Source organism: Mus musculus, chromosome 6, assembly GCF_000001635.26.
Source record: "Mus musculus strain C57BL/6J chromosome 6, GRCm38.p6 C57BL/6J".
Classification (NCBI taxonomy): domain Eukaryota; kingdom Metazoa; phylum Chordata; class Mammalia; order Rodentia; family Muridae; genus Mus; species Mus musculus.
In genome coordinates, this window is record NC_000072.6 from 54,602,167 (window position 1) to 54,625,476 (window position 23,310).

General features: G+C 42.4%; 1 protein-coding gene across 2 annotated transcripts in view; it reads left to right on the forward strand.

The window, feature by feature from the left end:
* Positions 1–23,310, forward strand: part of Plekha8 (pleckstrin homology domain containing, family A (phosphoinositide binding specific) member 8) — a 50,713-nt gene that overhangs the window by 7,056 nt on the left and 20,347 nt on the right. Inside the window, exons 1-9 of one of the 2 annotated variants that reach the window (NM_001001335.2) lie at positions 981–1,246; positions 10,926–11,042; positions 13,049–13,204; positions 14,467–14,591; positions 17,028–17,186; positions 18,106–18,146; positions 19,955–20,112; positions 21,909–22,065; positions 22,387–22,472. In NM_001001335.2, coding sequence (NP_001001335.1) covers positions 11,021–11,042; positions 13,049–13,204; positions 14,467–14,591; positions 17,028–17,186; positions 18,106–18,146; positions 19,955–20,112; positions 21,909–22,065; positions 22,387–22,472 — 904 coding nt within the window. In that variant the 5' untranslated portion in view covers positions 981–1,246; positions 10,926–11,020. Of the gene's footprint in view, positions 1–980; positions 1,247–10,925; positions 11,043–13,048; positions 13,205–14,466; positions 14,592–17,027; positions 17,187–18,105; positions 18,147–19,954; positions 20,113–21,908; positions 22,066–22,386; positions 22,473–23,310 lie in introns of those variants that run through there. The other variant, NM_001164361.1, reaches the window with a different exon arrangement.

Genomic DNA, 23,310 nt, shown 5'->3' on the forward strand with positions numbered 1-23,310 from the left:
ACAGGCTGGACTGTAGGCATATGGAGCCATACAGTTAGCATTACAAACAACTCGTTCCTTCCCTCTGTTGGCCTGTGTTCACTTCTTATATAGAGAGATCAGCCCTTCTACCAATGAGGCCAGTGTAAGCAATCAGAAAACAGGAAGGAAGAAAACAAAGAGAGGAAAGTATAAAATTTGCTAAAAGAGACAGGCAGTTTATTTATTTTTATTTTTTTTGTCAAGAAATGTGTTAAGGGGCCGGAGAGATGGCTCAGCGGTTAAGAGCACTGACTGCTCTTCCGAAGATCCTGAGTTCAAATCCCAGCAACCACATGGTGGCTCACAACCATCGGTAATGAGATCTGATGCTCTCTTCTGGGGTGTCTGAAGACAGCTACTGTGTACTTACATATAATAATAAATACATTTTAAAATCTTCTATCAATACAGAGGTCCTCTATTAAAAAAAAAAAAAGAAATGTGTTAAGAACCCCCTTTTAGCAGTGTTGATGGAAAAGCTTCTTGGAAGAGGTAAGATGAAAGGGTAGGTAAACTGGTGTGGACACAGGAAAGATCGGGAGCATCAGTCACCTTCAAAGGAGAAAACAGAACCAAAACCATGTTCTTTTCCAGAAGGAGGAAATATTAGAGTGGTATGAGAAGAGAGAATAATAAACCAAGCTGGGAAGTATGGTGTGATAGGCAGTCACTACGGACTTACCAATAGGAAGAAAGAATGGGTAAAACAGTCTTCAAGGAAGACAAGGGAGTTAGGAGAATGAAGTGCTAGTGGGGAGAAGAGAAGGGCAGTATGTCTGTGTCACTCATGAGTAAGCCAAGGCTCACATGATAAGTAACTTAGAGACACAGTCAACCCATTCTGCCATTACCATCCTGTCTGTGACCTCACACTCCCAGTGTGGCACAGTGGAATGCTGTAAACCCGTGTAGAAATAATGAGAATGGAGGGACTCAGGGACTGGCCTAGAGGATGACACAGAATTGGCCTTTTGGCTTGCAGCTTGGATGATCTGTTCAGAGAGACACTATGTGAGAGGGAAGAAGAAGTTTGGAAGGAAACTTGGAAACCTCTGCTAACTAATTGGAAAAGAAAGCTCAGAGCAAATGAGCGTCATGCAGCAGTGGCCCTTCTGGATGTCAGAAGTCTGCACTTGTGTTCCCAGTAGTCTGTTGGTACATGTAGAAAGCATGTAATACGTGATAAATACATACATACTCTGGTTGCCCAGTGTCCACAGGAGAGGTAACTGAGAACAGACTGTAACAGGAGGCTCCAGAGAGTTTCCTGTAGCTGTCGATTATACTTAGCTCCCTGCTCCCTGCACCCCCACTCTCTGCAAGCTGTCACTTCTTGAGGTTTGGGGTCTTTTCTCTAGAGCTCTAAACCTGACAATTATAACTGCTAAAGACATGCTCAGTGGATTAATTAATGTAAACTAAGGAGCCTGTAATTTAGCTAATCATAACTTACCTATTATGATGAGGGTTGTTTCTTCCCTTTCGTCCCTCCTCCTCAGTTACTGACTGACCTAAGAGCCCAAGGCTTTGCTAACCACTTTCTGTGTGGGGCTCTGCTAGAGATGTTGTAGTATAGATGGGCTCTGTGGAGATCTGGTATGGCTGAGCATCAGGCTGGATGTGGCAATCCATCAAAGTTGTGGAGGTCAGGATTACTTGAGATCAGTAAATGCTTTGCTTCAGTTTAAAATGATTCATTCTTAATTCATTTATACAACACGAACAATATATGCATGTCTTAATCACTGTTTTGTTCCTATGAAGATACACCATGACCAAAGAATCTCTTATGAAACAAAGCATCTAATTGGGAGTTTCAGAGGATCAGTGTGTTATGGTAGATGAGCACGGTAGGAACATGGGAGCATGCATGGCACTAGAGCATTGGCTGAGAGCTAAGCTACAACCTGATCTGTAGGCAGCAGACAGAAAGAAACACTGGGCCTAGTGCAGCTTTTTGAAACCTCCCACCACCCCTTGTGACACACTTCCTCCAACTAGGCCACACCTCTTAATCCTTCTCAAATAGTTCTACTCACTAGTGACTAAGCATTCAGTCTTATAAGGCTGGGAGCCAGACTTAGTCAAACCACTACAATGCTGTATAGCATGGTTTAAAAACATAAAAACTGTAGTTGTTATGGTAAAAGTTAATATTTGGCATACTACTTGAAAAAGTTTGTCAATTCTATATAAATTTTAATTTCATTTTATTTTCTTAAGATCAGTCACTTGGTCTGACATTATCTGGGGAAAAGCTGAATTTTCTGTTGCTCTCTCTGAGGACAGAGATTTACAGTCAGTTTTGAAAGCTTGCCACCACTGCTGGGAAACATTCCAACTCATAAAAAAGTTTTGTGGGGATAGCTAAAGCTGAAGTTAGTTAAGGCTCAGGGGGTTAGTTAAGGGGCTCAAGGGGGTTAGTTAAGGGCTCAGGGGGTTAGTTAAGGAGCTTTGTTGCCTTTTCTCCTCTAGTTCTGGCCCATACATTGTTGTCATTGAGCTCTCCTGTTATTGACCAAAATACAGCTTAATTTTCAAGCAATGGATTTAAATAATGCACTCTTCTGTCCTGCCCCTCCTGCATGTTTTGTGAATTTTTTAGCAATCACTATGAGTTGTTTCCTGTCAGGTGGTTTACGGCACCCTGATGAGTTGATAGGCCGAGTGACTGATGTGCTCAAGCACCCAGATTCTAAAACTGTGTGGGGTCCCAACTTTGTACAGAGTTGTATAATTGAATGTCAAGGGTCGTAATAAAAGTAGACGGGTTTTTACCCACAGTAACCAGAAAGCAATTCAGAGTCAAATGTGCTCATTCGTGCTGTATGGCAGAACTTCATTCCAATGTCTAAAATGGAAATGAAAACAAAGTATAGCAGCTATTCGAGTGCCCATGTTCGCTCACCACAGCCGTAGTACTCTACCTTGCCATGTGACGTCAGAAGAATGCTGTATGTTTTTAACAGAAATCATTCTGTATCAATAACTAGAAAGATGTGGAGATCCTCAAATATGAGAAAATTAATCTTATACTTCAAAACATAACATAAATCTAAAGGAACTCCCCAGTTAAGCTGGAAGCTACTTTTGAGATAAAATGAAAACACTTTAGTGGTGAACAGGTGTGATGATTTGAAGTGAGACTGGCACCTGGGCTCATATATCTTCATTAGTCCCTGGTGAACCAGTCAGGAAGGAGTAGAAGATGTGGCCTTGTTGGAGGAGGCTTGAGGTTTCAAAAGTCCAGTGTCACTCTCTTTTTCTCTGCCGATCTGCCTGTGGATTAGATGAAAGCTCTCAGCCCCATGCCTGCCTGCCACCTTGCTCCCTGTCATGATAATGACAAACTAACCCTCTGAAACTGTAAGCAAGCCCCCCATTAAGTGCTTTCTTTTATAAGAGTTCCCTTGGCGATAGTGTCTCTTCACAGCAACAACATAGGGAAGACTTGACCACAAGGAACAGCCCAAACAAATCTTTGCTGAACTGTAGCGCAGTTTGTCAGCATTGGGCATTAAAAAGAACAGTGTGTCCAGCACTAATCAGACTCTCCACCACAGCGTTTGAGCTCATCTAACTGGAATTAGGCTTCTTAATGTGTCTTTTTAGACTTCAAGTACCTTGAGCTTCTAACAAACTCTTTGTCACAGTTTCTGCAGTTCCATTTTAAAGAATAAAATGATGACATATTAAACTAACCTTAAATAATTATACCTCCCCCTTGGTAAACACAAATTACAGTAAGAAAGAGTTGCTTTAGTCAGGTCACCAGCTACTCTCAGGCTCTGCAGCTGGGATGTGTGGGAAGGGGAGGACTTTCAGCATTTTACCATCCCTGTAAAATAAAAATGGCTTAGTATATTCTTTTTTAATTTTAAGACACTTTTTTGGTCTTTTGTTTTGCTTTCTGAGACATGGTTTCTCTGCGTAGTCCTGGCTGTCCTGGAACTTACTCTGTAGACCAGGCTGGCCTCAAGCTCAGAGATCCACCTGCCTGAGATTAAAGGTGTGCACCATCACGGAGACATTTTTTTTCTTTATTGCAGAATCTGGAATCACACTGGGATTAGTGTTTTGTCTCTGCTTAATTGGCAGACTTATAAAAAATTCTGTGCTACATTAAAAATGGTCATGAAATGTGATAGTTTATTTTAGTGTCAGTCTGAGCCTTGGGGGCTGATGTAGTGTACTGGCTGGTTTTGCGTGTCAACGTGACACAGGCTGGAGTTATCACAGAGAAAGGAGCCTCCCTTGAGGAAATGCCTCCGTGAGATCCAACTGTGAGGCAGTTTCTCAATCAGTGATCAAGGGTGGGAGGGCCCAGCCCATTGTGGATGGTGCCATCTCTGGGCCGGTAGTCTTGGGTTCTATAAGAAATCAAACTGAGCAAGCCAGGGGAAGCCTGCCAGTAGGGAACATCCCATGTGGAATGCTCCTCCAAGACCAGTATTCTTAATTCTTTGTCCTCAGCCATAGTAGCGTTGCATAAGAGGAAGGTAATGTCCTTCAAAGAGGATGAAGATGCCTGCTGGGTTTTGTGTGTGTGTGTGTGTGTGTGTGTGTGTGTGTGTTTCCAAATATAAGTAGAAATAGTTGTGGGACATTTTATGAGGAGATGAAGCTTGATTCATAGCTAATCAGTTTGGTTTGCCTAGGATTGCAGGGCATGTGAGAAGACTTGGTTAAGATGTCTGTTTTACCGTAGATAGCTCGTCCCCACACTCAATAGTGACATGATTAGAACTAACTCTTGAGGGCTTAAAGATTGCTGTGCTTTGGTGGGCCAGTACTAAATGGTCAGAGAAATCTGTCCTAAGAGTGCTATGCTTTAGGCTCATTAGTCTGGACACTGCATGCTCTTTGCTGAGAGGTCACTGTGATCTTTATTGCAGTTTCTAAGATCCTGATAATTAGACAAGGGAGATAGTTGTGTGACAGTGGTATTCATAGCAACATAATTTGTCTTAGAAAAATTAAGAATCATGGATTACTAGAACTATGTTTTTTTTTTCAAATTATTCTATTTATTTACATTCTAGCCGTTGCTCCCCTCCCAGTCCCCCCTCATACAGTTCCTCATCCCATTCCTCCTCCCCGTTGCCTCTGAGAGGGTGCTCCCCCTCCCACCAGACCTACCCCTTCCCTGGGGCCTCAAGTCTCTCAAGGATTAAGCACATCTCCCACTGAGGCCAGACCAGGCAAACCTTTGCTACATATGTGCCAGGGGCCTTGGACCAGCCCTTGTATGCTCCTGATTGGTGGCTCCATCTCTGGGAGTTCCCTGGGGCCTGGGTTAGTTGAAACTGCTGGTCTTCCTATGGGGTCACTCATTCCTGCTTCTTCAGTCTTTCCCCTAATTCAGCCATACGGGTCTCCAACTTCAGTCCAATGGTTGGGCGTAAGTATCTGCTTCTGTCTCAGTCAGCTGTTGGTAGAGCCTCTCAAAGGATAGCCATGCCAGGCTCCCATCTGTACATATATCATAGCATCAGTAATAGTGTCAGGCCTTGGTGCCTTCTGCCCCAGATGGATCCCAAGTTGGTCCAGTCATTGAACCGCAATTCCTTCAGTCTCTTCTTCATTTTTGTCCCTGCAGTTCTTTTAGACAGGAACAATTCTGGGTCAGAAATTTTGACTGTGGGTTAATAACCCAGTTCCTCCATTTGAGGCCCTGTTTATCTACTGAAGGTGGACTAAGGTCACCCCCAATTGAGTCCTGAGAGTCTCTCACCTCCCGGGTCTCTATTACTTTCTAGAGGGTCCCTGACTTCCCACCCCCAAGGCTGCTTATTTCCATTCATTCTCCTGGCCCTCTGGGCTTCTCTCTTGTCCCCCCTTACCTGATCCTGTTCCCCTTTTCCTCTCCCCCTCCTCTCTCCCACCCAGATTCCTCCCTCCTCCTGCCTCTCATGATCATTTTCTTCCCCCTTCTAAGTAGGATTGAAGCATCTTCACTTGGAGCTTTCTGTTTTTTACACTTCCTACAGTCTTCGGCTTGTATCCTAGGTATTCTGTACTGTTTGGCTAATATCCACTTATCAGTGAGTACATGCCATGCATATCCTTAAGGGTCTGAGTTACCTCACTCAGGATGATATTTTCTAGTTCCATCCATTTGCCTGCAAAACTCATGCTGTCCTCTTGTTTCCCCCTTTTCCTCTTGCTCTGGCCCCACTCACCCCGGCCCATAGGTTTTTTGTTTGTTTCTCCTTACAGATGGTTGTGAGCCAACATGTGGTTGCTGGGACTTGAACTCAGGACCTCCAGAAATAGTATTCCATTTTGTAAATGAACCACATTTTCTGTGTCCAGTCTTCAGTTGACGGTCATCTGGGTTATTTCCAGTTTCTGGCTATTGTGAATAAGGCTGCTATGAACATAGTGGAAAAAGTGCCCCTGTGACATGGGGGGCGGGGGGAGGGAGCGGTACATCTTTTGGGTATATGTCCAAGAGGGTTAGAGCTGGGTCTTCAGGTAGAACTGTTTCCAATTTTCTGAGGAACCCCCAGATTGATTTTCAGAGTGGTTGTACCAGTTTGCAATCCTACCAGCAGTGGAGGAGAGTTCCTCTCTCTCCACATCCTCGCCAGCATCTGCTGTCACCTGAGGTTTTGATCTTAGCCATTCTCACTGGTGTAAGGGGGACTCTCAGGGTCATTTTGGTTTACATTTCTCTGATGACTAAGGACTTTGAACATTTCTTCAAGTGTTTCTCAGCCATTAGAGATTCTTCTGTTATAAATTCTCTGTTTAGCTCTGTACCCTGTTTTTTAATTGAGTTATTTGGGGTTTTTTGGAGGTTAACTTCCTGAGTTCTTTATATATTTTGGATATTAGCCATCTGTCAAATGTGGGTTAGTGGAGATTTTCCCCAGTCTGTAGGTTGCTGATTTGTCCTATTGACGATGTCCTTTGCCTCACAGAAGCTTTTGTTTCATGAGGTCCCATTTATCAATTGTTGACCTTAGATCCTAAGCCATTGGTATTCTGTTCAGGAAATTTCCCCCTGTGCCAATGAGTTCCAGGTTATTTCCCACTTTCTCTTTCAACTCAGTGTATGTGGTTTTATGTTGAGGTCCTTGATCCAGTTGGACGTAGGCTTTGTGCAAGGTGACAAATATGTCTCTATTTTCATTTTTCTACGTATAGACTGCCAGTTAGACGAGTAACATTTATTGAAGATGCTTTCTTTTTTCCACTGTATGTTTTTGGCTTCTTTGTCGAAGACCAAGTGTCCATATGTATGTGGGTTTACTTCTGGGTCTTTGATTCTATTCCATTGATTGACCTGTCCATCTCTGTACCAATACTATGTGGGTTTTTTTTTTTTTATCACTATTGCTATGTAGTACAGCTTGAGGTCAGGGATGGTGATTCCCCCAGAAGCTCTTTTATTGTTGAGAATTGTTTTGGCTATTGTCTTAGGGTTTTACTGCTGTGAACAGACACCGTGACCAAGGCAACTCTTATAAGGACAACATTTAATTAGGACTGGTTTAGAGGTTCAGAAGGCCAGCCCATTATCATCAAGTGGAGAATATGACTGCATCCAGGCTGGCATGGTGCAGGAAGAGCTGAGAGTTCTACATCTTCATCTAAAGACTGACTGGCTTTCAGACAGCTAGGATGAGGATTTTAAAGCCCACACCCACAGTGATACACCTACTCCAACAGGGCCACACCTTCTAATAGTGCCACTCCCTGAGCTGAGCATATGCAAACCATCACAGCGATCCTGGGTTTGTTTGTTTGTTTGTTTTGTTTTGTTTTGTTTTTCCATATGAAGTTGAGAATTGCTCTTTCCATGTCTGTGAAGAATTGTGTTTGAATTTTGATGGGGATTGCATTGAATCTGTAGATTGCTTTTGGTAAGATGGCCAATTTCACTATGTTAATCCTACCAATCCATGAGCATGGGAGATCTTTCCATCTTCTGAGGCCTCCTTTGATTTCTTTTCTCAGGGATTTGAGTTCTTGTCATACAGATCTTCCACTTTCATACAGATAAGAGTTATACCAAGATATTTTATACTATTCATGGCTATTGTGAAGGGTGTTGTTTCCCTAATTTCTTTCTCAGCCTGTTTATCATTGTATAAAGGAAGGCTACTGATTTGTTTTGAGTTAATTTTATGTCCTGCCACTTTGCTAAAGTTTTGTATCAGCTGTAGGAGTTCTCTGGTGAAATTTTGGGGGTTGTTTATGTACACTATTAAATCATCTACAAATAATGTTATTTGACTTCTTCCTTTCCAATTTCTATCCCCTTGATCATTACTCTGGCTAGAACTTGAAGTACTATATTGAATAGATAGTACAAGAATAGGCAACCTTGTCCCAGATTTTAGTGGGATTGCTTCTAGTTTCTCTCCATTTAATTTGATGTTGCTATTGGTTTGCTATATATTGCTTTTATTATGTTTAGGTATGGGCCATGAATTCCTTATCTCTCCCAAGACTTTTAACATGAAGAGATGTTGTATTTTGTGGGAGGCCTTTTCAGCATCTAATGAGATGATCCTTGAATTTGTTTATATCGTGTATTATGTTGACTAATTTTTGTATATTGAACCGTCCCCTGCAACTCTGGGATAAAGCCTACTTGATCATGGTGAATGATGGTTTTGATGTGTTCTTGGATTTGGTTTGTGAGAATTTTATTGAGTATTTTTGCATTGATATAAGCGAAATTGGTCTGAAGTTCTCTTACTTTGTTGGGTCTTTGTGTGGTTTAGGTATCAGAGTAACTATGGCTTCGTAAAATGAATTAAGTAGTGGTCCTTCTGTTTCTATTTTGTGGAATAGTTTGAGGAGTATTAGCTCATCTTTGAACTAGTTTTCTGTTTGTTTGGTTTTTGTTTTGTTTTGTTTTTGTTTTTCGAGACAGGTTTCTCTGTGTAACCCTGGCTGGCCTGGAACTCACTCTGTAGACCAGGCTGGCCTCGAACTCAGAAATCCGCCTGCCTCTGCCTCCCAAGTGCTGGGATTAAAGGCATGCGCCACCACGCCCGGCTCTGAAGTGTGTTTCTTATATGCAGCAAAATGGTGAATCCTGTTTATGTATCCAGTCTGTTAGCCTTTGTCTTTTTATTGGGGAATTGAGTCCATCTATGTTGAGTGATTAAAGACAGATGATTGTTAGTTCCTGTTATTTTTGTTGCTGGAGGTGGTATTATGTGTGTATGATTCTCTTCCTTTGGGTTTGTTGTAAAATGTTTAATTTCTTGTATTTTCTTGGGTGTAGTTACCCTCCTTGTGTTGGAGATTTTCTTCCAGTATCCTCTGTAGGGCTGGATTAATAGAAAGATATTATTTAAATTTGGTTTTGTCATGGAATATCTTGGTTTCTCCATCTATGGTAATTGAGAGTTTTGCTGGGTATAGTATCCTGGGCCGGCATTTGTGTTCTCTTAGGGCCTGGATGATAGCTGTCCAGGAACTTCTGGCTTTTAGAGTCTCCCTTGAGAAGTCTGGTATAATTCTGGTAGGCCTGTCTTTATATGTCACTTGACCTTTCCTCCTTATTGCTTTTAATATTCTTTCTTTGTTCTATGCATGTAGTATTATGATAATTATTTGACAAGAACATGTTCTTTTCTGGTCCAATCTATTTAGTGTTCTGTGGGTTTCTTGTACACTTATGGGCATCTCTTTAAGTTAGGTAAGTTTTCTTTTATGATTTTGTTGAAGTTTTTTTTTCTGGCTCTTTGAGCTAGTATTCTTTCTTCTATTCCTATTATTCTTAGGTTTGGTCTTTTAATTGTGTCCTGAATTTCCTGGATATTTTGGGTTAGGAGCTTTTTACACTCTGTATTTTCTTTGGCCGATGTGTCAATATTTTCTATGGTATCTTCTGCACATGAGATTCTCTCTTCTATATCTTGTATTCTGTTGGTGATGCTTGTTGCATCTGTAGCTCCTGATCTCTTTCCTACGTTGTCCATCTCCAGGGTTGCCTCCCTTTGTGTTTTCCTTATTGTTTCTATTTCCATTTTTTGTTCTTGGACTGTTTTGTTCAATTCCTTCACCTGCTTGATTGTATTTTCCTGTATTTAAGGAATTTATTTGTTTCTTCTTTAAGGGCTTCTACCTGTTTGCTGTGTTTTCCTGTATTTCGTTTAGGGAGTTCTTTATATCTTCCTTAAAGGCTGCTATCATTTTCGTGAGATGGGATTTTAGGTCATTATTTTGCTTTTCAGGAATGTTAGGATAACTTGGGTTAGAGCAGGTCTCCTTGGAAGCAGGCAATGCTATCTCTGGTTAGGGTGGCCCGCTTATGTCTCTAGTTAGGGCAGGCCTCCTATGTTTGTGGTTACTGTGGACCTCCTGTGTCCCTAGTTACTGTGGACCTCCTGAGAGGCAGACAGGCTGTACAGTGTGGGAGGGTATCTGTCTGCTGGTCTGGCCCAGGTAGAGAAGGGGACCAGAAGGAATGTGGGGCTTGTCAGGGCAGGTAGGTCCCCTGTCAGCTGGGCTCTGCGGGCGAGATTCTCACCTGTGTCTTTGGTTACTTCAGACCTCCTAGGGGGCACACACACTGTAGCATTGGACAGGTATTGGCAGATGATCTGGCCACTAGAACTCTGTTTAAAGGCGGGAAATGAAAATTAAAAATCTATGTAAAAGTCCTATTGCATATTATCATCACTTCCTTACTTCTGATCCTTCCCAGGTGCTATATCTCATGTGACTAAAATACATGCCTCTAGAACTGTTTGTTTCTAATTTTACAAACTAGGATCAAATGTACAAGTCTTTTCTAACCGCTTCCTTCTTAGAAGCAACAAAAAGGTCCCTGCATCTGGCACTTGGTACCCTACATTATTAGGTCGTACTTCTATGCCTGCCTTGGCACCTTGCACACCAGCAGTAACTGTGCATGGCTTTTCCTCTGCTCTTAGGTTGGCAGCCTCGATGGTTCCTTCTCTGTGGGGGAATACTGTCCTATTACGACTCTCCTGAGGATGCCTGGAAGGGTTGCAAAGGGAGCATCCAGATGGCAGTCTGTGAGATTCAAGGTGAGTGACCAGGCAACTTGGAACCTTCATTTTTCTTTGTACCACCCTAGAAGAATGAAAAAGTACTGGCCCCTGAATGCCTTTCTCTGCTGCTCCTGCAGGACACACAGTTGTCCTTGAAAGTGGAGAGATAGAAAGACAGTTGTTCTTGAAAGAAAGCCTTTGGGAAAAAAACCTAAAACTGCAGCCAGCTCTTTCAGGATGTGTTAAGAACTGGTCAGAATAAGGAGAGCAACATCTTCACACTCAGCCTGTGCTCATTTCTTAGCTGCTTCCCTGGGCAGTGACTGTATGTGAGCCTCCAGTGACAGTGATTTTACTGTAACATCAAACGCCTTCGTGATTAAATTAGGATAGGCAACTTACCCACCTGCCCACCCCCACCTTCCAATCAAAGTAAGAAAATACCCGCAAGGACAACGAATAGCCTTTACTTCTTGGCTTTAGAATCTTGAGATGGTGAGATGTGTGGCTGAAGAGAGTACTATTAGATGGGGATTTGGGGAGGGTGAAGACGAATGTATTTTGCTAGTTTCTTCTCTGGAAGAATTCTGAGGAAATACCCACACCCCCACACTGAGTGCTTAAGAGAAGCAAAGGGGGCAAATGTGTTCATGATTGTTTTGCAATAACTCCAAGGAAATAAAGATGGTACCCTTGCTCATCAGCAGGTATGTTAGTCTGGTTTCTGTTGCCACAATAAAATACCCAAGGCTGGGTGGTGTATAAGGAAAATAATTTTATTTAGCTAACAATATTGGAGTATGAAAGTCTAAGTAAAACAAGGCTAACTCTGGTTAGGGCACACTGGGTGAATCATACTATGGTATATGGTATCATGATAATAGATTGTAGGGGAGGGAGGTATCACATAGAAAGCCTGAGAAACCTGGGAGGAGCCTTTGTTCCTGTGTAATGACCCCCCACAAGTACTAATCAGACTCCGTGAGAACTGTATAATTGCCTCCAAACAAAACCAATGACATCCTACTAATCTGCCATCTTAAAGGTCCTATGCCATCTGATGGCAAGCCTACATCTTCTACTGCCTACTGGAACCATCTCCACACGCCAGCCTGGGGGTTTCAGCTTTGCTGTGTGAGCATGCTAGTCTTTTGGGCTTAGAATAACATACTTTCTATATTCAAGAGGGCAAAGGAAGACCCCTGCTCCATCCTGATAACAAGGTTCAATTGGATGAGAGAGAGAGAGAGAGAGAGAGAGAGAGAGAGAGAGTGTGTGAGTGTGTGTGTGTGTGTGTGTGTGTGTGTGTGTGTGTGTGTGTTGGGAGGGCAGAGGAGCAGGGTAGACAATGGCTGCAAGGTCTTGATTGGTGACTTGAAACCAATTACTCTTTCTTTTCTTTTTTTTTTTTTTTGGACAAGAGTTCTTTATTGTGTGGTTCTGATTGGCCTGGAACTCACTTTGTAGACCAGCTGGCCTTTACCTCCTAAGTGTTAGGATTAAAGGTGTGTGCCACTATACCCTGCAAGGTTTCCCTTCTTAATCAGCATAGCTGTCTAGAACAGATAAATGAACAGAACTTAGGGTTATAAGAAGTTGGTGAGAGGACTGGCCCTTCTCTCTCTGAAGAAGCTTTCAGGAGGCTAGGAGAGAGAGTTCAGTGGTTAAAGGCACTTGCTACCCAGTAGTGGGGACTGGAATTTAGATACCAACACCCATGTAATCATAAGCCAGGTATTTTGCACACTCCTGTAACCCCAGGTCTGAGGTGGAGAGAGGCAGGAGGATCTCTGGGCATAGTGGCTTTTACCTTAGTGGTGAGAACACACTCTCGGGCTCAGAAGTAGTTAGAGAGATAGAGGAGAGTAGCTGATCTCCCCTGACCTCAGTATACACAGACATATGAACCCCCACATACATGTGCCCACAGAAGCATATAAGTACATAAATAATAAATCTTAGCAAAACTAAACAAGAAGCTCGGGGGGGGCGGGGGTGCCCAGATAGCTGTTCCCGAGCCTGACCTTCTTTCTTGCCCCAAGTTCATTCCGTGGATAACACTCGCATGGACCTCATCATCCCCGGGGAACAGTATTTCTACTTAAAAGCCAGGAGTGTGGCAGAGAGACAGCGGTGGCTGGTGGCTCTGGGATCTGCCAAGGCCTGCCTGACAGATAGTAGGACTCAGAAGGAAAAAGGCAAGTACTGATGGTCCCCTTGTCTGAGATCCTTGGAAATTACCCACTGCCATTTCTGGATCCCCTCGCCCAGCTTTTTGTATCATTGAAATGCTATGTATGTAAGCAGTATTGACTCAGGGTTCTACCTAATTACAATTTTGCTTTCTTGGTGTGGTAGACAACATGACAACTTTGGAGCCAGATACACCTAGGTTAAATGATTGGTATTGGCACTTCACTTTCACTGGCTGTACAATTCTGCCACAAGTCACTTAGTTTTTCTGAGTTTTGTTCACCTCATCTTTGAGAAGGTGATAGTATCTGCCTTGGAAGGATGACTGTGTGATCTGGTAATGACACGAAATGGTATCACAAAGTTCGGTGAAGAGTAGGTAACCAGAGACGCCTAGGGATCAGGGTGTTCTCTGCAGTGTGTGCCTGCTTCCCACTGTCTCCCCCCAGGTGGGTGATACCTAATTTCAGGTTGCTGCTCAGTGATTCCATTTGATCTTCTGAGCAGCACAGTGGACCTTCTTCTTTGCCCTGGGGTAAGAGTCTTGAGGCTTACTTCCTGGCCCCTAACTGCTGCTGTCACTGTTTTACCAGCCTATATGTACACCTGAGAGATTGGCTGCACTGAGGGAACCTTTCATGTGACAGATAAGGTCCTAACTCTTGAAGTAGACCCAATAAAATGACCTCTTCCTTGGTTGTGTTGGTGCTAAATCAGGAACAAATTCTTGAAGCTGTTGGCTGACACAGAGTAGGTGATGTGTGACATTCTCAGAAAATAGAAGTGACAGCAATTGCTAATGATCCCTCAGCACCAAGGTGGCTGCAGAGCCTTGCTGGTAATGGCTACATGCCATTAACCCTGACAGACACATGTGAACTAGTGCTCAGACAGAACACTGTTCCAGGAGCACAGCACTAGGACAGGAGCACTAGGACAGGAGCACTAGGACAGGAGCACTAGGACAGGATCACTAGGACAGGAGCACTAGGACCGCATATTACAGAGAGGCAGACTCAGACAGTTCTCAGGAGAGTGGTTCCCACAAACTCTTTCTTTCTGAGCCAGTGATTGTTCAGGGTGTTGTCTGAAGAAATAGTTGGGATATACCCTCGTTGCATTTCTGTTCCTCTGATACCTATCTCCTGTGAAACACACGCTGTAAACCTCACTTGAGGCCCCAGTTACTTCACTTCTGTGCAGCTTACTGACCAGGAAATGGCTGTCCCTTCTGGTAACCACTTTACCTTTGTTGTTGTTAATTTAGAATTTGCAGAAAACACTGAAAACTTGAAAACCAAAATGTCGGAGCTAAGACTGTACTGTGACCTCCTTGTTCAACAAGTAGATAAAACAAAAGAAGTGGCCACAGCCGGTGTCACTGACTCTGAGGTAAAGCATTGTTTTAGTGACGTTACTGACACTATTCACAAAGGTAGTGTCAGATCGTCTATGGGCATTTATTCTCCAGTAATTGCTGTTTTTAGAAGAGCGTGGCAGAGTTCAACACAGAAACGCGTGCTTCCTCCCCTTGAAGGGATTTAGGATTAATCTACAACATCTGAGATCTTTAGCTTTAGTACCAAAGGAAAAAAGACGTTACTAAAATATGTTTCCTCCCAGTCAGCCTCCCTTTTTAAACCCCGACCTGTTTGCTTATGAATGATTCCTGAGGTGTCAGCGTGCTGTCTATCGTGCTGTGCCTGTTGCTCTTGCTGAGACTGGCAGGCAGGGTTGCACTCTGTTACAGGAAGTGTGCCCTGAAACAGCCCCATGCTCCCAGAGGTGGGGACAGGACTCCACCTTGCTTTCAGGTGATGTTTCACCATCACCAGCAAGGGTTGTGATTTTTGTCTTGTCCGTCCATCTGCCCGCCCGCCCTCCCTCCCCCCTTCCTTCCTTCCTTCCTTCCTTCCTTCCTTCCTTCCTTCCTTCCTTCCTGTCTTCCCTTCTTCCTTTCTTTTTTCCTTAAGATAGGATTCACTATGTAGTCAGACCAGTTTGGCACTCCAGATTCCTAGTGAAGCTTCCTGAGTGCTGGGTGCTGGGATTATAGACGCGTGCCACCATGCCCAGCTAAGGACTGACAGCTTCAGCACGGATTTGTTAATAAGGCTGCCATTAGCTCATCCTAAAGCACCAGAGAAAGCTGTTAGGCTGTGTGTGAAATCACTTGCCTTGACTGAGAGCAGCTGTGAGCTACAGCTTGAGGAATGCAGATGGTATGTATACATAAGAGTGGACTGGAGAGATGGCTCAGCAGTTAAGAGCACTGACTGCTCTTCCACAGATCATGAGTTCAATTCCCAGCAACCACATGGTGGCTCACAAGCATCTGTAATAGGATCTGATGCCCTCTCCTGGTGTGTCTGAAGACAGCTACAGTGTACTCACATATATAAAATAAATAAATCTTAAAAAAAAAGTGTTAACTCATTCTCTTAAGCATTGGAACACCATGGTACTAATACTGTTCTGAAATCTTGTTGATAAAACTGGTTTAACTCACTTTCATTCACTTCCTTTGGCTTCATCAACTGTCTATTGTGGGTAGGATATTGTGTTTGTGGAGGAGGGAGAAACAGATAAAAGCCATTTCATCCCTTTTCTTGCAAGGTCTATAGTCTAGAGCAAGGACAGTCTGAATGTCAGGATTGAGGAAGTATCATTGTTGTTTAGTGTTTAGAAGCCAGGGGTGCTGCTAAGCATAATGAGCAGAATTGTGCCTCACTCCTGCATACGGACAAACTGACTGACCCACCGACCAACCAACTGTCTTAGTCACTATACTATTGCTGTGAAGAGATACCATGACCAGGGCAGTACTTATAAGCTTGTAAATGCTAAGTTAAGCTAAGCATTTAGTTGAGGGCTTGCTTATAGTTTCAGAGGTTTAGTCCATTATCACCATGACAGGGAGCACAGCGGTGTGCAGGCTGATACGATACTGCAGAAGTAGCTGAAAGTTGTACATCTGGATCCACAGGTATCAGGAAGGGAGAGACACTGGACCTGGGTTGGGCTTTTGAAAGTTCAAAGCCTACCCACAGTGACACACACACTCTAATAAGGCCACACTTCCCAATTCCTCTCAAGTAAATGCCACTGTGATGACTAAGCATTCACATATATGAGCCTAAGGGGCCATTCCTATTGAAACGCCACACAAACATACACACATACTAACCAACCCAAAGTCTCAGTGGTGCCAAGGTAAGAAGCCTGCTCTAGACAGATGGGAAATCCTGGGCACAGCTCTGTAATTGAAGAAAATGCTCACAGTGAGAGCCTTGGGATCTTCATTCACAATCACAGCATCACCGGGGACCTTTATTAGAAATCCACGTCATCGCCTTGATCCCTAGTCAAGAGTGCGGTTTCAGAAATGTCATGAACAACTTACTAATATCAACATCCAGAAGCAAAACACCCAGAAAATTAAACTACCTTAAAGACAAAAGTACCTACTAGGTGTTTAAATGAATTTTGGTTGCCTCAAGCCCTGCAGTCATCTGCTGAGCAAATGATGCACAGTGCCTGCATCTGTGCCCAGCACCTAGCATGGTGCTAGCGTGGAATCCAGAGGCAAAAGAAGCTGCCATTAGCTGGAACAGTGGGCAAATAGATTGTCAGAATAGCAAGATGTATACGAAAATGGATAACTTGGCCTAATTGGTTTTTGTTGTTTATCACTGATATGCATATTTATCCAGCAACATGTTGGTTGGGTACATTAGCACTGTGCGTGAATATAAACCTTTCAGGATGTAACTCCATTGAGTTTCTCATTTTGTAGCCAGACAAAATTTTCTTCTGGTTGTTACATAGGAGGGAATTGATGTGGGAACCCTGCTAAAATCGACCTGCAACACTTTCCTGAAGACCTTGGAAGAATGCATGCAGATTGCAAACGCAGCCTTTACCTCCGAACTGCTTTACCATACACCCCCAGGGTCCCCTCAACTAGCGGTGCTTAAGTCCAGCAAGGTAAAAGCCCAGCTCCCTTTCTGTCCCGCAGCCCTGTGGCAAAGTTTAAGGATATACATTGTCATGCCTGTTTGAGAGTAGTTTGCTTTCTGTCCACTTTTGTGTCTGTCTTTGGTCCCATGTCTAGTTTGGGTATTTTTAGCAGTTTGACCCCACATAGTTTTCTACTCTAACCTCTTCTCTCTAACTTCCTAGAGTCTTCCCTAGATCAGTGCTATCCTACCTAGTCACGGTCAGCCTGACCCCTCCATTAGCCAAGAGTAATGAGTGTGAATTGGATTTTATCTAAAGCTTTTGGTCATTTCCTCATGGCCTGTAAGCTAAGACCAAGCTTCGTAACCTCTCCCTGTGTCAGCTGCTCCCCTCCTCCCCCGCGCCCCTCCCCGTGCCTAGCCTGAATGTGCCATTGCTTATGCCATCTTCCGGTGCTGAGCATGCTGTCGCTGTCTCTGCTTCTCTCTTGGTCAGCCCCTATTTATCTTCCCTTAGTCTTCTCTCAGTGCCTAGGTTGGGCTAAGAGGACCTCCTCTCATACACTCCCTGTTTCAGCTCTAACTTCTACTGAAGTTGGCTTAAGGGCAGAAATTCTGTCTGTAATGCTTACCTTCATATCTTTAGTGTTAGATACAATACTGCAGCACAATTTGCTGCCAATGCTAAAAACAGCTAACACACTATAAAGAAAGCTAGTCATTAGGAATTGGGCTGTGGTAGTGAGATCTTTCAAACCCCTGTCTTCCTTTCCTAAGAGATTTGGGTGCACCTTTATTGGACGAGACCTAGGAGTCTTTCTTTCCTTGAGGAGGGCAATATACACTCTGTCTCTGGTGACCACTTTCTTATGTGATGACATTCTAAATAACACTCTGTTGAAGGTTGAACACATAAACTTTCATTTCTTTGTTTTCTCTTTTTAAAGATGAAACATCCCATCATACCAATTCATAATTCGTTGGAAAGGTATAGTAACTTTTATTTTTCTTCTTTCTAAAAGTTAAAAGTCACTGTGTTCCTTGTTTTTAAAAAAAGGAGTGGTATAGTGACGGTGGTTTGTGATGGTGTCAGAAGCAAATGACCTGACTTCCATCTGAGACGCTGAACCACAAGTGGATTTGGCAGAAATGAGCAGATGTGGCCATTTCCCTAGGAAATGAGTCTTGTCAGCACATCTACTAACTTAGTCTGTCTAGAGTTGCTGAGGCTTGGAACTTTTCTTGAAGAAGAGCTGAATGTTGATTTCAACGTGCCTTTCCCCAGGGAACATAGTATTGTTGCTCTGTCTCATTTAGAGATGGAGTCTTAGTAGCACATAATTCAGAAGATAACTTGCTAGCAAAATATAAACTACACTTGATTTTTTGCCAAAAGGCCATGAAACGATACAAAATATAAACTAATACCATTCCTCTAAATGATTCTTTGATTTAAAAACATGTATACAGTATAGACAACTGCAAGTTTATGTAGCTCAGAGGTACAGTGCTCATCTAGCATGTGTGTGCCCTTGAGTCTGATCTAAGTGTCACCAAGAATGGAAACGCTTCCCGTCTCACTACTGTCAGGTCTTTACTTATAAAAATAAAATAGAATAAAATAGTGTGGCACTTCTGTGAATTGACACAGTACAGATTATCCTTTTAAATTGTTAACAGTCCATCCTTTGATATGCTATGTACGTGTATGCGTTTTGATTCCTTATCCTTATTACAAAGATTGTCCTCAATTTGGACATTGCTACTTTTTTCCTTTTCAAATATTTTTACTAAAAACATTTTTATGAATTTCTATTTCTTTAAGACTGGCTTTATCTATGTTTACATTTTGAGTTGTGGGTTTGAAATGCATATTTTCTTTGACTAGAATCACTGTGTACCTTGGATGCTGTTCTGTTACTGCTTTAAGTTGACTTATAATAATATATTACATCCTTTTAGCAGAGTCAGCTGTTTCATTTAAATGTTAAAGCGCTTTTTTCTGCTGCCCTGATGTGTGCTCAGTCCCTTGGGATATGCTGTGATCCTCCTGTGTGCCTTTCTCAGAGACTTTCTGCTGACCACAGCATGTCACTTCAGACAGTTAACTGCTAAGCAAACATGTTTAAGTAGCCATGTGTCATTAAGAAAAGCCTCCCAGGGAGAAGTTGAAGAAAGTCAAGTAAGTGTTAAATTTGGCACCTGGAGAAAGCCTATTATAAACTAAAGACTATCTTGAGCATTTCCTGATGCTGGTGGAAAACCAGGAGATTGGGTCACCTCAGGGTACAGGAAAAGCCACTAACACTCCTCTATTTATTTTTTAGAGGGTCTTAATCTACAGCCCAGGTTAGCCTAGGATGATGGTAGGCTTTTTGCCTCAGTCCCCCAAGTAAAGGGATTGCAGGAATGAGCAACTTTACTCACACACAACTTTAGTAGTTTGCTTACTGTATTTGCCTTAGTGTCTGTGGAAAATGGAAAGGTTTGGCTTAGTTTAAAAAAAAAAAAATGCCTTTAATCAGTGTTTGGTGGCTGTGGATCCTCCTAGCCCTTAGAGCAACATTTCTCAACCTGTGGGTCACAGCCCCCATTTGGTCACATATCAGATATACACATTAGAATTCATAAACAGTAGCAAGATTATAGTCATGAATTAGCAACAAGATAATTTTATTGTTGGTGTTACCACAACATGAGGAATTGTATTAAATGATCACAACATTAAGAAGGTTGAGAACCACCTTCTGGGCAGCCTGTGGCAAGTTATATTTTCTTTTAAACATTTTGTTTTAGGTCGATGGAGTTAAACAGTTGTGAAAATGGATCGCTAAGTATAGAAGTAAATGGTGATGAAGAAATCCTAATGAAAACCAAGAGTTCCTTGTATTTGAAGTCCACAGAGGTGGATTGCAGCATCTCCAGTGAAGAAAACACAGATGACAATGTGACAGGTAACGTCAAAAGAAAGTCTGCCTTGCTGTGCTGAGTAATAGATTTAGGGTCTGCCTAACTCACAGAGTAGACAGAGATAGAGCTTGGCCTCCAAACGTGTGCTGCGGACCTCCTAAGGGAGCTTGCTAATGCGGGTCACGTAACTGGCCAGCATCTGTTACCCCATCTAACACTATGTGTAAATAAAATACAGTATTCTGGTGCTGGTGCTCATGGCTGCATTTTGGTGGGTGTAAATGGTTCACTGACTCCCATCATACCTCAGTATCTTTTGAACACAGACTGCAGTGTCAGACTTGGTGTGTCACATTAGAGCAGCTAAGTTTTTTCAATCTCCTGGTTTCTAGTGAGGCCTGGGGATGTCACAGTTTACCAACCACCAAACTTCGTTGTGTTTATCAAGCCAAATTTCAGGTAATACCTGTGTAGTTGAGAATTCTGTCCTTTCAGATTTACTAATTGCACTGCCACTAATCACAAAGTCCTGTCTTCATATTGGCCAGATTAACTATAATAGAACTTATAGTTGTGCTAAAACTGCTTACTAAATTATTTTAAAATCGGAGTACTTAACTGAAATAAAGGAAGTTCTTTCTTTATCAGGTGTCTTAAAAGATTCTGTGATTTTCTAGCCAAGTCATTTTTGTTTTTTTTTAATATGTTAATCCTAGAATCTGTTAGATATTGATCTAAGAAAGCAACACATAGTCCTTTAAAGTCTAATCTCTTGAATAAAGATTCCCTATAGGAGTCTGTGGTCACAGACCAATCAGATTTAAGGTAAAAGCCTTTGAACAGGGTTCTTTATGATATGACTGCCAGTTCTCAGGTGTTGTATTTATACTAAGTTGTCCAAACCTGATTAGTAAATAGTATGATTGCTCTAAGGGAATAGACTGCTTTTTACAACCATGTGGTTTTGATCAGCAATCCATAAATAACATTGCTTTAATGTCCTTTTCTATTTGGAAGTGTCTGTGTGACCTAGGTAAGCACTGAGCTCAGAAGCATCACTAATTCACATCTACATGAAGCCTGGCCACACATACTCTGTCCATGAAGGTGTAGCGCACGCTTTTCTCCAGCATAACTGTCCGGAGCCTTCGTAAACAACAGAATCGGCAACAAAAGCCGTATACATGTGAAAACCAGGACAGTAAATAAAGGCATTTGTTTCTAGTGTGAGTCTTGAAGCAAGACAAACACCTAAGCCCATGCATACTAGGTAGCAAATTTGTACAACCCTGTACTGCCAGGAACAGCTGGAAAAGCACTACAAGTCTTGATTTAGGATTGACAAGTAAATTTTAGCAAGTGGGCCAATCCATAAACACAGAATATGCTTACAACCAGGACTGACGATTCATAGGAGAAAGACTTTTCAAACCACTATAATTGATACTATAAGGTCCTTAAAATCAGGTTTCTAGAGCCAGCAAGATGGCTCAGTAGGTTAAAGCCCTTGCTACTAAGCCTGATGATCCAAGTTGGATCCCTAGAGTGCATATGGTGGAAGGAGAGAGCCAACTCCTGTAAGCTGTTCTCTGACTAGACACACATACAAAATATATAAGTAAACATAAAAACAATACATAGTTTTGAAGAGTACTGAATGATAGTGGAGCAATTGTGATGTGCACTGATGAGTGAAGACAAGGTCTACACGAGCTCTTTAGGGGTGTGGGTGTGAACAGCTCATCCTGTCCTGTGCTTTAGACATCTTCACTAATGAGTATGTGTTCATTTTTACACGAACTGTATGAGAACTTAGTGATAGGCCTCACTTCCTTTGTAGTCCAGGGGGAGATAATGAAGGAAGATGGCGAGGAAAACCTGGAGAGTCATGACAAGGATCCGGCACAGCCTGGATCAGACTCGGTTTGCTCGCCAGAATCTCCCTGGGAAGACAATGAAGAAGTTATTCCAACTTTCTTCAGTACTATGAATACCAGGTATTTTGGGCCCTTTAAACTCCCTGGCAGTTTGACACTGGTTTCCCGTTTTAGAAATCAGTTTGTGCTGGTGTAGTCTAAGAAATGAGACCAGTACTTCATATTTACCAGGTGGAGGGGATGAATGGCTTGGGTTATGAGGGTGGATTATCTCTGGAGAATTATGTTAATAGACTTTCATAATAGAAAAGTAATGTCTGGGGCTACTCATGAAATCAGGCAAAGTGGTTTTCCCTAAAAAGCTGTTTCTGTGACATCTGTGAACTGCAGAGTGCTGACGTGGTTTTAATCTTCCATTCTCAATATCACCAAATTGTTCAGCTTTAGTGACATTGAACTTCTGGAGGACAGTGGCATTCCCACAGAAGCATTCTTGGCCTCCTGTTATGCAGTGGTTCCAGTCCTAGGTAAGATTGCTTACAGTTGCCTCATCGCCATTAGTTTCTGGACTTTTTTCACATGATAAATATTCTGTATTATGTACAATACGTTGACTCTTCTTAGCTTCCTCTTGACATCACATGCCACACAGTGAAAGCTGTCTGTCTTCAATACTCTTGCATTTCTCCATTCCATTGCTAATTGATGGAGCTATTGACTCTATAATGGGATAATGAAAATAGGGAATTCTAGAAAATAGACATACAAGCCAAAGTGAAGGTAGTTCAGGAACAGGCCTTCAAACCTGTCAGTACTGAGGGGAGATGCCTTACTAAGTGAAAGGAGTTTCTTCAAAGGTAAATACATTTATATATGTGTTAAACATACACATACGTTAAATCTTGTTTAGTATAAAGTCAGCAATATTATTAACATATTGATATTTACTGTATGATCTAATGCATGTCTTTGTTTCTCATGTGTAGGAGTATGTGTGTTTACATGTCTGAGTGCACATATATGTCCAGGCCAGAGGTTGATGTTGGGTGTCTTCTTCCATTACTCTCCACTTAATTTACAGTGATAGGTGGATTCCACAACCTCCTGCTTTGACATGGGTTCTGGGAACCTGAACTCTGGTCTTCACACCTGTGCAGAAGATGTCCCTCCCACACACTGAGCCATCTCCCAAGCCCTATTCATGTCTTTTTAATTAAAGTATAGCTTGCATCTAGAACTTTAGTGTTATGATTGTCAATTTTGATAAACCTATGTATTCTACATCCCTATCAAAATAGAGAACACTTTCATCACCCTAGAACATTCCCTGTGCCAGCTGGTTCATCATCCACTGTGAAGCCTGGT